The sequence below is a fragment of the Stegostoma tigrinum genome, chromosome 43 (assembly GCF_030684315.1).
Source record: "Stegostoma tigrinum isolate sSteTig4 chromosome 43, sSteTig4.hap1, whole genome shotgun sequence".
Taxonomy (NCBI): domain Eukaryota; kingdom Metazoa; phylum Chordata; class Chondrichthyes; order Orectolobiformes; family Stegostomatidae; genus Stegostoma; species Stegostoma tigrinum.
Genome location: NC_081396.1, coordinates 2,603,848 through 2,617,743, shown reverse-complemented (window position 1 = coordinate 2,617,743; position 13,896 = coordinate 2,603,848). Strand labels below are relative to the sequence as shown.

General features: G+C 44.5%; 3 protein-coding genes across 10 annotated transcripts in view; 1 reads left to right on the top strand and 2 right to left on the bottom strand.

Moving 5' to 3' along the window:
* Positions 1 to 3,130, bottom strand: part of LOC125449109 (zinc finger protein 239-like) — a 24,054-nt gene extending 20,924 nt beyond the window's left edge. For all 5 annotated transcript variants that reach the window (XR_009443166.1, XM_048524751.1, XM_048524753.1 and 2 more), the window contains exon 1: positions 3,036 to 3,130. The gene's annotated coding sequence lies outside the window, so the exon portion shown is untranslated. The remainder of the gene's footprint in view (positions 1 to 3,035) is intronic.
* On the top strand, positions 2,857 to 13,896 carry LOC125449113 (zinc finger protein 383-like). 3 transcript variants are annotated; one of them, XR_009443168.1, is made up of 3 exons: positions 2,857 to 2,971; positions 5,409 to 5,497; positions 13,078 to 13,896. XR_009443168.1 is itself a non-coding variant. In XM_048524769.2 (3 exons), exon 3 carries the CDS (start codon positions 6,878 to 6,880, stop codon positions 7,577 to 7,579), a length of 702 nt encoding a protein of 233 aa, XP_048380726.1. In that variant the 5' UTR covers positions 2,857 to 2,971; positions 5,409 to 5,497; positions 6,707 to 6,877; the 3' UTR covers positions 7,580 to 10,492. The 3 variants fall into 3 exon arrangements, 2 of the variants coding, with proteins under 2 accessions (XP_048380726.1, XP_048380727.1); XM_048524769.2 differs by lacking the exon at positions 13,078 to 13,896 and adding an exon at positions 6,707 to 10,492; XM_048524770.2 differs by lacking the exons at positions 2,857 to 2,971; positions 13,078 to 13,896 and adding exons at positions 2,990 to 3,392; positions 6,707 to 10,492.
* LOC125449103 (gastrula zinc finger protein XlCGF8.2DB-like) lies at positions 7,872 to 12,620 on the bottom strand. Of its 2 annotated transcripts, none has more exons than XM_048524743.2 (2): positions 12,535 to 12,620; positions 7,872 to 11,860 (listed from the first exon to the last, which is right to left on the bottom strand). In XM_048524743.2, exon 2 carries the CDS (start codon positions 11,467 to 11,469, stop codon positions 10,321 to 10,323), a length of 1,149 nt encoding a protein of 382 aa, XP_048380700.1. In that variant the 5' UTR covers positions 11,470 to 11,860; positions 12,535 to 12,620; the 3' UTR covers positions 7,872 to 10,320. The 2 variants fall into 2 exon arrangements, with proteins under 2 accessions (XP_048380700.1, XP_048380701.1); XM_048524744.2 differs by having other exon boundaries at positions 12,453 to 12,539.

Below are 13,896 nucleotides of genomic sequence, written 5' to 3'. Positions count from 1 at the left end.
ACCACTGAGCCACCGTGCTGCCCCAAAACTTGGGCAGAATCTCCCAAAGTCTCAACCTTCACCATCAAAGAGGACCAGGGCAGGTGTTGTGTGGATACCATCACCTGCCAGTCAGTTTATCTATACACCTCAATTTTATCAGCCTCTATGAGGTCAACTCTCGATCTCCTGCGCTCCAGTGAAAAAAGTTGTAACCTTTCCTCATAACTCAAGCCAGTCATTCCTGGCAACATCTTGGCAAATCTCTTCTGAACCCTTTCCAGTTTAATAATATCGTTCCTAGAACAGGGAAACCAGAACTGGACACAGTACTCCAGAAGGGGCCCCACCAATACCCTGTACAACCTCACCTTATATACTCAAAGGTCTGAGCAATGAGGGCAAGTGTTCTAACCGCCTTCAGAATTACCCTACCTGTACGTGATGCAAACTTCAAAGAATTATGTACCTGAATCCCTTGGACTCTCTGTTCTACAACACTACCCAAAGCCCTATTTTTAATTGTATAAGTCTTGCCTTTGTTCATTTTACCAAAATGTTCAAGCTGAGATTACGGCACATCATGGGAACTAAAAACAAAAAAAAAGCTGGAAAAAATTGGTAGGTCTGGCAGCATCTGTGAAAAAAAATCAGAGTTAACATTTCAGATCCGGTGACCTGGCTTCAGAACTCACGGTACCAGGGTAAAGGTTTGTATTTATGCAGGAGATGAGGTGGTGAGTTGGGGAGTAAACAATAGGGAGATAGAGCTCAAAGAGAGAGAACAACAGTTGGATAGAGAATGGTATGAGATAAGGTCACCCTGGGAGAATGATTAGCTGCTAATGTGGACTACGAATGGCTGACAATGGATTGTGTGCGGTAACAGTCCATGTGATGGCAAAGCCTGGTGTGTGGGGCTTGGAGCAAGGACATGGGAGAAGATGCTCAAGCCCTAAAATGGCTGAACTCGGAATTTGAGCCCAAAAGACTGTAGAGATCCAAAGTGGAAACTGAAATGTTGTTCTTTCAGTGATAATGGGAACTGCAGATGCTGGAGAATCCAAGATAATAAAATGTGAGATAATGAAATGTGAGGCTGGATGAACACAGCAGGCCAAGCAGCATCTCAGGAGCACAAAAGCTGACGTTTCAGGCCTGGACCCTTCATCAGAGAGGGGGATGGGGTGAGGGTTCTGGAATAAATAGGGAGAGAGGGGGAGGCGGACTGAAGATGGAGAGAAAAGAGATAGGTGGAAAGGAGAGTGTAGGTGGGGAGGTAGGGAAGTGATAGGTCAGTCCAGGGAAGACGGACAGGTTAAGGAGGTGGGATGAGGTTAGTAGGTAGGAGATGGAGGTGTGGCTTGGGGTGGGAGGAAGAACAGGTTAGGGAGGCAGAGACAGCTTGGACTGGTTTTGGGATGCAGTGGGTGGAGGGGAAGAGCTGGGCTGGTTGTGTGGTGCAGTGGGGGGAGGGGAGATTTTGAAGCTGGTGAAGTCCACATTAAAACCATTGGGCTGTGGGGTTCCCAAGCGCAATATGAGTTGCTGTTCCTGCAACCTTCGGGTGGCATCATTGTGGCACTATAGGAGGCCCATATGATGGCCATGTCATCCAAAGAATGGGAGGGGGAGTGGAATGGTTTGCCACTGGGAGGTGCAGTTGTTTATTGCGAACCGAGCGGAGGTGTTCTGCAAAGCGGTCCCCAAGCCTCCGCTTGGTTTCCCTAATGTAGAGGAAGCCAAACCGGGTACAGTGGACACAGCAGGCCAAGCAGCATCTCAGGAGCACAAAAGCTGACATTTCCGGCCTAGACCCTTCATCAGAGAGGGGGATGGGGTGTGGGTTCTGGAATAAATAGGGAGAGAGGGGGAGGCGGACCGAAGATGAAGAGAAAAGAAGATAGGTGGAAAGGAGAGTATAGGTGGGGAGGTAGGGAAGTGATAGGTCAGTCCAGGGAAGACAGACAGGTCAAGGAGGTGGGATGAGGTTAGTAGGTAGGAGATGGAGGTGCGGCTTGGGGTGGGAGGAAGAACAGGTTAGGGAGGCAGAGACAGCTTGGACTGGTTTTGGGATGCAGTGGGTGGAGGGGAAGAGCTGGGCTGGTTGTGTGGTGCAGTGGAGGGAGGGGGCGAACTGGGCTGGTTTTGGGATGCAGTGGGGGAAGGAGAGATTTTGAAGCTGGTGAAGTCCACATTGATACCATTGGGCTGCAGGGTTCCCAAGCGGAATATGAATTGCTGTTCCTGCAACCTTTGGGTGGCATCACTGTGACACTGCAGGCCCATGATGGACATGTCATCTAAAGAATGGGAGGGGGAGTTGAAATGGTTCGCGACACTGTTCGTCCCCTCCCCCCACTGCACCATACAACCAGCGCAGCTCTTCCCCTCCACCCACTGCATCCCAAAACCAGCCCAGCCTGTCTCTACCCCCTAACCTGTTCTTCCTCTCACCCATCCCTTCCTCCCACCCCAAGCCGCACCTCCATCTCCTACCTACTAACCTCATCCCACCTCCTTGACCTGTCCGTCTTCCCTGGACTGACCTATCCCCTCCCTACGTCCCCACCTATACTCTCCTCTCCACCTATCTTCTTTTCTCTCCATCTTAGTTCCGCCTCCCCCTCTCTCCCTATTTATTCCAGAACCCTCACCCCATCCCCCTCTCTGATGAAGGGTCTAGGCTCGAAACGTCAGCTTTTGTGCTCCTGAGATGCTGCTTGGCCTGTTGTTCTTTCAGCTTGCTCGAAGTATCACTGGAGCTCCGCCCCTCATTCGTTCATTCTCATTGGTTGGAGGACCAGCCATCCCCGTACAGTCCTCCAGCCGCGCCTCCTGTTTCCCATTGGCCAGGCTTTGCTGTCCATCAGTAGCGTCCGTTTCACCCTGGAGCAGTGCCGGCCCAGCGGTTGCACTGAGACGGCTGTATTGTGTTGTTACGTGGGGAGGGCCCGTCGCAGGAACCGGGAGGGAACGATCGAGCCAGTGGGTGCGTTGCCTGGATTCAGAAACACACCGAGACGAGAAACCAGTGAATGTCGAATGAAACCTACCTTTAGGGCGTTTGGTCCGGCAGCAGTTTCTCAGGAGGCTGCTCTCCCAGGACCCGAGTTAACGGCCGCCATCTTCACAGGCGCTGGACCACAACAAGGCGCATGCGCCACCCTCGTGAGGCCTGTCAGCGACACTCACTCACTCCCATTGGTTGGCGGACCAGCGCCGCCCCTCATTCACTCAGTTCTGAGGAAGGGTCACCGGACCTGAAACATTGAGTCTGATTTTTGTCTTCGCGGTTGCTGCCAGATCGGCTGAGGTTTTCCAGCAACTTCTGTTTTTGTTCCTTATTCACTCTCATTGGCTCAGAGACACCCGTGGGTGAGGAGCAATGGAGTGAGCGCAGGAGAGGGGAGGTTTGATGCATTTTTGTCGCTTGGACCGAGATACAGTGAAAAGTGTTGTTTTTGTTGCTATCCAGACAAATCATACCTTACATAAGTTCATAGAATAGAATGCAGAATAGTGTTAACAGCTATGGAGAAAGATCAACATTAATATGTGAGAGGCCTGTTCATAACTCTGATAACACCAGGGAAGAGGCTGTTCTTGAATCTATCAGTATGTGTTTTCAAACATTTGTAACTTGTGCCCATTGGAAGAGAGTATAACCGGAGTGGGAGAGGTCTGTGACTATGTTGGCTGCATTCCTGAGGCAGCAGAAATGTAGGTGGAGTCAGTGGAAGGAAGGTTGGTTGCCATGATGGACTGTGCTGCGTTCACAGCTCTGAAATCTGTGGAGCAGGTCTCAGAGGCTGGATGAGAAGCTCGCAGTCCCCAGTTACACTGATTCTGCTGCTGCAGGGGCTTTACACCATAATTAAATACAGGATTTAAAGCCACATCTTTATGCGAGGCAATGGGAAGAGATGCACTTTGCCACAATTTTGTGTGGGGGCGATGGGCAGAGGGGCACCTGTTCCACAAGTTGAGCAGTGTGTGTAGTTCTGGTCACCTCATTTTACAGAAAAGATGGAATTGAACCAGAGAAGGTGCAGAGGAGATTGATGAGGCTGTGCACCAGGAGCTGGGATAAATGCAACTATGTGAAAAGATTGTTAACTGTGGGTTCTCCTTGGAATACAGAAGGCCAAAGGAAAATTTAATTGAAGTATACAAAATTGAGAGGGTCCTCAATAGGAGCCACTTACCCCAACAGAGAATCCAGTGATAATAGGGCATGGATTTAAAATGATAGAAAGATTAAATGGAAGATTAGGAAAAGTGTTTTCCCCAAGAGGATGGTTGGGGTCTGGAACTCACTGCCAGAAGCAATAGAAGACACAGAAAGACTCAATTAATTTGTAATGTGTCTGAATTGGCAGAGCCACAGGCCAATTGGTGCAAAGTGGTCTCGGGCTGGATGACTTATATTCTCAGCTGGCGCAGACACAGTGGTGGCCACTTTCTATGTCTTGACCTTTTTATGATTCTGTGAAGCAAAGCCAAAGTATGAAAAATGTCCATCTCTTCTGCTTTTTCTAACCTGGGCTGACAGTGAGGATTTTTGTAACCTCCTTTGCACGACATAGCAAGGGCTTTTTTTTTAAACACGAAAAAAAGCACCACAACACAATGTGATGGTGACATTTGATTAATCAGGATGTGGATGTTATCTGCCTTTGTATGTTTTGTTTTCCAGGTCTTTGTTATTCACAGTTCATACTACTTACCTTCCCAATCCCTGTATCACTTGCTGAAAATGTTAAATTTGCATCTTGTAATCCATTTACTGTCTGCTAACAAGAACAGCATTTCTTTATTTTATCTAACTGTCTTTAATGCATGCACCTCAAGCCCCAAACTAACTCCACTAGAAACCTTCGTCCAGTTCAAAGACAACTGTTAATGATAACTCTGTTTCCTGTTACTGAGCCAATTTCAGACTCATGTTGTTAGATCTAGGTTTTGCTCACTGGGCTGTTAGAGATTTTATCAAGTACTTTTTTTTTCAGTCCATGTTCATCCTATCAATTGGATTATCACCAACACTCTCTACTTCATCAAAAACAATTCTATTTTAACTTTCTTAAATGAACACATATTTCTGTAAGTGGTTTCTCATTTTGTCTGGTACGACCATTTCTAACACTTTTCAAAGCTTAAACTGACTGTCCTGTCAGTGCTGAATTAACTGACATAAGGTTTCATGTGGCAAAATAAAAGGGAGTAGTAATGGGGACGTAAAGCCAATGAGATGTGTCTGGGTGAGGTGTGATAATGACATTTAGATACCGTAAAGACAACCAGGTTGTGTTGTTGACCTCCCTCACACTTTGAGAAGCTGCCACACCTACTGGGTATTTCCAGCATTTTCAGTTGTTATATCAGATTTCCAGCATTTCACTTCTGTACTTGTTTTTACTTCTTAGGAGTGAATGGAACAAACGGTGTGGGGAGAAAACAGGAACAATTGCCTCATTCAGCCATGTATGTCCCAACTCTGCATTTCCTTTTCAAGGTCTGTACAAACACTGGCTTTAATGTTGGGTTTTAATGATAATGCAAGAGTTTGAGGTTGTAGACTTGCTCGCTGAGCTGGTGTGTTTGATTGCAGACGTTTCATCACCCTGCTAGGTAGCATCATCAGCGTGCTTCCGGTGAAGTGTTGGTGTTCTGTCCCATTTGTTGTTTATATGCCTTGGTTTGCTGGGGTGGTTGACATCACTTCCAGTACTGTTTTTCAGCGGTTTGTATTATCAGATCCCATTCAATGTGTTTGTTGATGGAGTTCTGGTTGGAATGCCAAGCCTCCAGGAATTCCCTGACATGTCTCCATTTGGCTTGTGCTATTATGGCTGTGTTGTCCCAATCATATTTGTGTCCTTCTTTGTCCGTGTGTATTGCGAGCAGTGAGAATTGGCCATGTCTCTTGGTGGCTAGTTGATGTTCATGTTTCCTTATTGTCAGTTTTCTTCCAGTTTGGCCTATGTAAAGTTTCTCACAGTCTTTGCATAGTATTTTCTACATTACATTAGTTTTATTGGTCGTGTGTATAGAATCCTATGTTTGTCAGTAGCTGTTGCAGGGCGGTGGTAGGCTTTTAGGCTACCCTGATACCTAGGGGTCTGAGTAGTCTTGTGGTCGTCTCTGATATGTCTATATTGTACATTAGGGTGACTTGTGCTGTGTCGTTTTGTTGTGGTCTGTTGCATAGGTAGTGGCAGATTTTGTTTTTGGCTATCCAGTCCCTTTTAAAAACTCCGCATTACTGCTGCTGTTCTGCTTTGCACAATTCTGGGCTGCTGCAGTGTGTTGCGGCTCGTTTGATTAATATGCCAGGGAATTCCTGGAGGCGTGGCATTCCAACTAGAACACTTTCAACATAAACATTGAACTTGACCCAAAATACAAACCACTGAGAATCAGAGCCAGAAGTGATGCCAAGCACCCGAGCAAACTGAGGCATATAAAAGAACAAGCAGGACAGAACACCACTGTTTCACTGGAGGCACACTGACAGTGTTATCTAGCAGGGTGACAAAACATCTGCAAACACATTGGCTCAGCAACCTCATCCACAACTTGAGTTACAAATCTCAAAATACTTTAGTGCAAGAGTTTACATGGTAATGTTTCTCCCCAGGTATTGGCTCCACCAAGAATGATTAGTTTCTCAGTTTCACAATACGTGTTTTCTCTCACTACTTTGTTGTTTTCTGTTTGAAAGGTTGATTTGTAATTAGCGGAGTCATATGAAACCATATCCAGGTCTGACGGGCATTCTGTTTATTGGAACTGAATTATCAAAGAATTTTGAACATGGCAGGAAAGAGTACATTCAACACTGGGGAGAAATACACCTCCTGTGTGTGAAAGCGTCTGCCAGCAGTTACCTGAAATGTCCAAACACCAGTGCAGTCATACAGGAGAGATACTGTGGGAATGCGGGGATTGTGGGAGGGGACTATTTTACCAATCCCAGCTGGAAACTCACCAACACGGTCACACTGGAGAGAAGCCATTCACCTGCTCTGATTGTGGGAAGAGATTCAAACAGTCATCCGACCTTCTGACACACCAGCGAGTTCACACTGGAGAGAGACCATTCATTTGCTCCATCTGTGGGAAAGGATTCACTCAGTCATCCAACCTGCTCACACACCAGCGGGTTCACACTGGAGAGAGACCATTCACTTGCTCTGTGTGTGGGAAGGGATTCACGTCGTCATCCACTCTCCGAATGCACCAGCAAGTTCACACTGGCGAGAAACTGTTCAGCTGCTCCCAGTGTGGGAAGAGATTCACTCTGTCATCCTCCCTGCGGAGACACCAGCGAATTCACACTGGGGAGAAACCATTCACTTGCTCAGTGTGTGGGATGGTATTCACTCTCACAACTGACCTACTGAGACACCAGCGAGTTCACACTGGGGAGAAACCGTTCGCCTGCTCTGTGTGTGGGAAGGGCTTCAGTCAGGCATCCAACCTGGTCACACACCAGCGAGTTCACACTGGAGAGAGACCATTCAGTTGCTCTGATTGTGGGAAAGCATTCACGCAATCATCCAACCTGCTGAGACACCAGCAAATTCACAAATAACCACGGTTAAAGTATTTTTTTTTCTGTTACTCACACCACGGAATGAAGAATGGTCTTTTGCAGTTAAAATGTTAATAAAATTGTGTATCCGGAGTACATAGTTTTGTAAATGATCACAACATTGTTGTATATGCACACATTACACTCTCTACCCAGTGTGACTTCTGTGATCTGAAATAACACTAAAATTGTTGGAGAAAGTTTGCATGTCTGGAATTTTCTGTGTAACACATTCTGAAGAATAATAATTGGAACTGAAACATTAACTTTCTCCACAATGCTACCAGACCTCTGAGTTTCGCCTGCACTTTATTATGACATTAACATGATTCAAGAGACATTTAAGAAAAATGAAAAAATAATCAAATCCTGGAAAACTGAAAAGAACAAACATGGGGATAGGTCCCACAGAATTAGAAAGTGATAAATTAATGGAGACAGTTTTGGATGAAACTCCTTCAGCATGATCACCTTCTGGCACCAATGTTATGGAGGTGGTTATTTTAAAAAATGTAAATTAATTTGTCAGACTCCCACAATGGTCACACTCTTGGTGAGGTAATAATTTCTAGCTCAGCTTGGATTACTGAACATCGTTTTATGTTTACCAATGCAAAAGAAACTTAAACCTGCCGGATCACTTTCAGTCAGGAAGAGTCTTAGGTTTACACTAATCTCTCGTTTGAAGCATATTTCCAGCCTTCATCGTTGTTCTTCCTCTGATATTTAATCCAGTTGTAAATGAGATTCTGTTCATGTCTCGGAGCTCTAAGCCACAGAAGACAGTGGCTGAGACAAATTTCTTACACACTGCAGGATTACCTCACACCAGGGCTTTGCTGTCAGTGGGGACAGATTTGAAAGACCAAAGTGCTATTTGTCGCACACACTGTGAGCCTGAAGGAAGGATGTGTCCAGGCTGCAGTTCCATTACTGCCATTCGATCTTCCCCTGAGATTGTCCTGTCTGAGCTCCAGGTGATATTAAACACTCAGGGGAGAAATACATCAATCTCCAGTGACAAGTTTGAAGCAAAGCTGATTTATTCAATGCCTCTCCAGAATATTCAACTCCAGTCCAATTTAAAGAGGTTACTAACAACAGAGAGAAATTCCAATGGTCAGAATTAAAACTTTAGAAAATTATAGTACAGATCGAGGCCACTTGGCCCATCGTGTTGGGTTGAAATAAAATTAACCAGGCTAATCCCATTCTGCAGATATCAGTCCATAGCCCTGTATGTTTCACATTTCAAGCATATCCATTTCTTTTAAAATATGACTAAGGGTTCTGCCTTGACCATCCATCAGACAGTGAGATCCAGCTCCCCATCATCTCTGGATGAAATTATTTCTCACCTCCCCCTCTTTCTGTGAATTACCTTAAGTCTAAAACTGCCCATTACTAACCTCCCTCAAAATGAATAGTTCCTTCCTATCCACTATCAGGGCTCCTCATTATCTTATCACTTCAATTAAATCTCACCTTGGTGTCCTCTGTTCCACAGAAAACAACCCTAGCCCATCCAATCTTTCCTCCAAGCTGAAATTCTCCAATCTGGGAATCATCCTCATCAATCTCCTCTGTAATAACATCTATCCTGGAATATGGGGACCAGAACTGAGTGCAGTGCTTTAGCTATGGGTCAAGTCTGTGCTCTTGTCAATCACAAACAGAGGGTGGTGCATATATGGAACGAGGTGTCAGAGGTACTGGTAGAGGCAGGTGCAATTACAACATTTAAAAGACATCTAGACAAGTATGTGGATAGGGAAGTTATAGAAGTCTATGAGCCAAACACAGGCAAATGGGACCAGTTCACTTTAGTAATGCTGGTCAGCATGTGAGAGTGAGGTCAAACGGTCTGTTTCTGTGCTGTCATTCTGATAATCCTGATTTTCCCAAATGAAACTGGATGTGTACTCCATGGGTCAGGGATACCCTGCCTTGTGTTTATTTATGAACTAAATGAAAATAAATTTCAGGTTTAAATAAAAATTCTTCAGCTACTCTTCAATCAACTTATTCTATTATACTGAAATCACCTTCTTCAAAAGGAAGTTAACCAAAATGTTTTCCTTAATTATTATTTTTGAAACACTGCAGATTTTAAATTGCTGAAAAAAAATTCGGATATATTCACTGTTGCAATCATTTGTAGGTTAGCTTTATCAGCTACACTCAATGCATTTAACACTGACTGTAATTATATGAATAAATTGACTTTGGTTTTAAGATGATTAATCAAGTCTGAATTTCTAATTGATCAATGTGACAACAAGAGCTCCCCTCAGTACTCCAGCTATGCTCTAAGTAGTGTTTTCTGAAGTTCCAACATTACCTCCATGCTCTTATGTACATTGAGCTTGACCAAATACCTCACTGCCCTCCTTTCTGCCTGTCCAGCCACCTTTGGGGAATCCATGGATGTGACTCCAAGGTCTCACTGTTCCTCGACACTTCACAGTATCTGACCAATTATTGCGCCTTTTTTTTTGCCCTGTTGGCCCTGTCTTCTCAGATTCATTATCTGCAGAATGAATTCCATTGGCCTTGTTTCTGCCTGTTTGAGTAGTCCATTGACATCATGCAGTCTGCAGTATATTCCTCATCAGCCACCACACAACCAACTTCTGTCATATCTACAGTTTTTTTCATCATGACCTCTACATTGAAGTCTAAATCCTTGATATATACCACAGAACTGTGGAACCCAACTGGAAATGGGCAACCAGCAAGGTTCAGTCCTGGATGCAGTTAACAAAAGCAGTAACAGCAGAATCCAATTGCTGGTGTCTCCGGTGAAGTTGCTGGTGTCTCCGGAGGTTGTGTGACTGAGTGAATCCTTTACCACACACTTTGCAGATGAACGGTCCCTCCCCAGAGTGAATCTGTTGGTGTTTCAGCAGACTCTGTTTACTTTTAAACCTCTTCTCGCAGTCAGAACATTGGAAAGGTCTCTCATCAGTGTGAACAAGTTGGTGTGTTGTGAGATGGGATGATTGAGTGAATCTCTTGCCACATAGGGAGCAGGAGTATGGTCTCTCCCCGCTGTGAACTCGCTGGTGGATCAGAAGGTCAGATGAATCAACAAATTCCTGTTTGCAGTCAGCACAGGAGAATGGCCTCTCCCCAGTGTGAACTCGATGGTGTCTCAGCAGGTGGGATAATCGAGTGAATCCTTTTCCACAGACAGAGCAGGAGAATGGCCTCTCTCCTGAGTGAGTGTACTGGTGTTTAAGAAGGTGCTTTCTGCATTTAAATTTCTTCTCACAGTCAGGACATCCAAAAGGTCTCTCATCAGTGTGAACAAATTGATGTGTCAGCAGGTAAGATGAACTAGTGAATCCCTTCCCACACACAGAGCAGACGAATGGTTTCTCACCAGTCAGAGTGCGTTGGTGATTTTGTAAATCCTTTTTACTTTTAAAGGTCTTCTCACAGTCAGAACATTTAAAAGGTCTCTCATCCGTGTGAACAAGTTGATGTGTCAGGAGATGGGATGATTGAGTGAATCCTTTCCCACATACTTTGCAGGTGAATGGTCTCTCCCCAGTATGACTGCGTTGATGTATCAATATATCCTTTCTGCTTTTAAAACTCTTCTCACAGTCAGAACATTTAAACGGTCTCTCATCAGAGTGAACCTGCTGGTGGGTCCGGAGGGTTGATAAAGCATTAAATCCCTGCCCACACACAGAGCAGGTGAATGGTTTCACTCCCGTGTGAACATGCTGATGTGTATAGAGACTGGATGACTGAGTGAATCCCTTCCCACACACAAAGCAGCTGAACGGCCTCTCCCCAGTGTGACTGCGTTGATGAGTTTCCAACCCTGATGGGTAACTGAATCCCTTCCCACATTCCCTACATTTCCATGGTTTCTCCATGGTGTCAGTATCCTTGTATCTTTCCAGGTTCGATGATTGATGGAAACTGATGTCCACAGACAGAATGCATGAATGGTCTCTCCCCGTTGTGGAAGGTGTAATTGTTTTTCAAGCTGAGTAACTGGTAATGCTCTTTCCACAGTCAGTGCAGTAGAATACACTCCCTTAATTGTGCCACTCATTCATGCTTTTCCCAGTCTGTTCGCTCAAATGTGTGCCTCGGTGCTTTAGCAGTCACAATTATATGTGAAATATTTTCTTACAGATGAGCATTTCTCCCTCCATGTTTAGAGGCTGATGATATTCCGATCCTAACGAACTGAATTACTATCAGATTTTGATATGATGACTTGTTTCAGCTTCTGGACGTAAATATGTCTTTCCGAATACCCTGCAGAAAGAGTTTAAAATGAAACACTTTGAATGTGAAATAAACAGCCAGGCTATTCAGTCTTATTACTCTGCTGTTTTCCCTCCAATTTAGTTCATCTCGCTCATCTGACTTTTTTTTCACCCCTTCTTCCTTTCAATCTTTTCTAGTTTCGTTTGTAACACATCTCTGCTTTTTGCCTGTACTATTTGCTGCGAATTCCACACATCAATCATTCTCTGTGTGAAGAAATTTCATGAGGAAAGACCTGGTCCAAAACGTTGATCATTTAAACTGCTGTATTAGGTCACTGCTCATGCCTTCCTTTAAGGGTCCAATCTGTTCAATCTTTCCCAAAGGCTGCATTACTTTATAAACCCCACCTATGTCAGTGTGGTATGGAGACTGGGAAGAAGCAAAAATGTGAAGGGTCTAGGCCCGAAACGTCAGCTTTTGTGCTCCTGAGATGCTGCTTGGCCTGCTGTGTTCATCCAGCCTAACATTTTATTATCTTGGAATTCTCCAGCATCTGCAGTTCCCATCATCTCAGAAGCAAAAATGTCCCTGGGTTGCAGTTTGCAGATCCTCCCCCCGGAAAAGGAGTTTATAAAACCTTTCTCCGTCAGTCCAGCTTTCCGCTACAGCTCATTGTCCCCGCCCTCTGCAAACCCAGGACTGGGATCTCCTTCACCGACCTTTGCGATCATGCACTCTGTCCCCGGAGGGAGCCGCCCCGTTCGGCCACCGGCTGCGTCACACCCTCCACAGGGCCCAAAAAAAATCACCGACAATACTGCGCATGCTCCAGACAATGCGCTTGCGCACGCGTCTCCTGTGATGTGAATGAGGGCTTTCAGCCCTGCCGTGCATAATGGGTAATAGCATCTCCATTGATAGCTTTTTCTAAAATGAAGATCGATACTTGTTTGGCTGTTCGGTGTGGAGACCAGAACAGACGTTCAAATAATAAAACAAATCAGCAATTTTTAGAGAAATGTAACGAAATGAATCGTCGATTGTATAATCACGAACCCAGGATAATGTGAATTGATGGTGCATCCATACACACCCGAACCAGCAGCAATGGGAACAAAGTTCAACTTCTGCAGTCACCTGTGGATTTACGGTGATCCACTGAATCACTGCTCACACACGGGACATTGAAACAGTTTGCCTGGTGTGAATGCACTGATAATCCACCAAATCCTGTAAACTTTCAATGTCTGTGTCTGTTTCAGATTTCCAGCATCAACAGTATTTTGCATTTATTTGAGTCTCCTCAGAATGGTTTATGGTTTACACACTAGGGGAATACTGGTGTCAGTCTTCTGGATGTCATGGATCATACAAATGGATGATGCAACCAATCTCTGTGGTGGATGTAGTGCCTTCTCTTATTCTCAGTCTTACTGACCTGACTGAAATGTTATGCTGATAGCATTGAGCAATTTGAGGACTTCAAGCCAACTCTCAATAGTAATTGTAAAAGACTAGTCTCTTCAGATAAACTGCTTCGGATTTAAAGGGAACAGGCTCGGTCATCTTATTTGTTACTCCCAAAATCTGCGACACAAAGCCACTGAGGCCACTGTTGAGACAGAAAACTGTGTGTTTGAATTGGTATCAATGTGGTTTGAAGTTTTAGGTGTTACTTCTCATGTACTAATAGAGCACGGTGGAAATAGTTAACTGTGGTGCCAATCTTCCGCGTTGGAAAGAAAAATGCCACTGTAAAAAACAATCTCATGACAAACAGTCTCAGTGGTTCTGGGTAGCAAACTATTCCATTTCATCTGGCAGAAACCAATTAAAATGAAGAAAACCTGTCAGTTGATTCAAATTAGGCTATTGTCAATTTTAAAAGTGGCACACTTACCAAGTTAACTTGAAGTAATATACACCAACCAAAATTTTAAAAAAGAAACAAATCATGTTAATACTTGAAATGAATAAAATATCAATTTCTTTTTGCAAGATAAATTTGAGAGTCAAATAACTGATTAAATGTGTAAATTTTTACAATGAGGAGGTGAGTCAGGGTAAGACATAGAATTAAA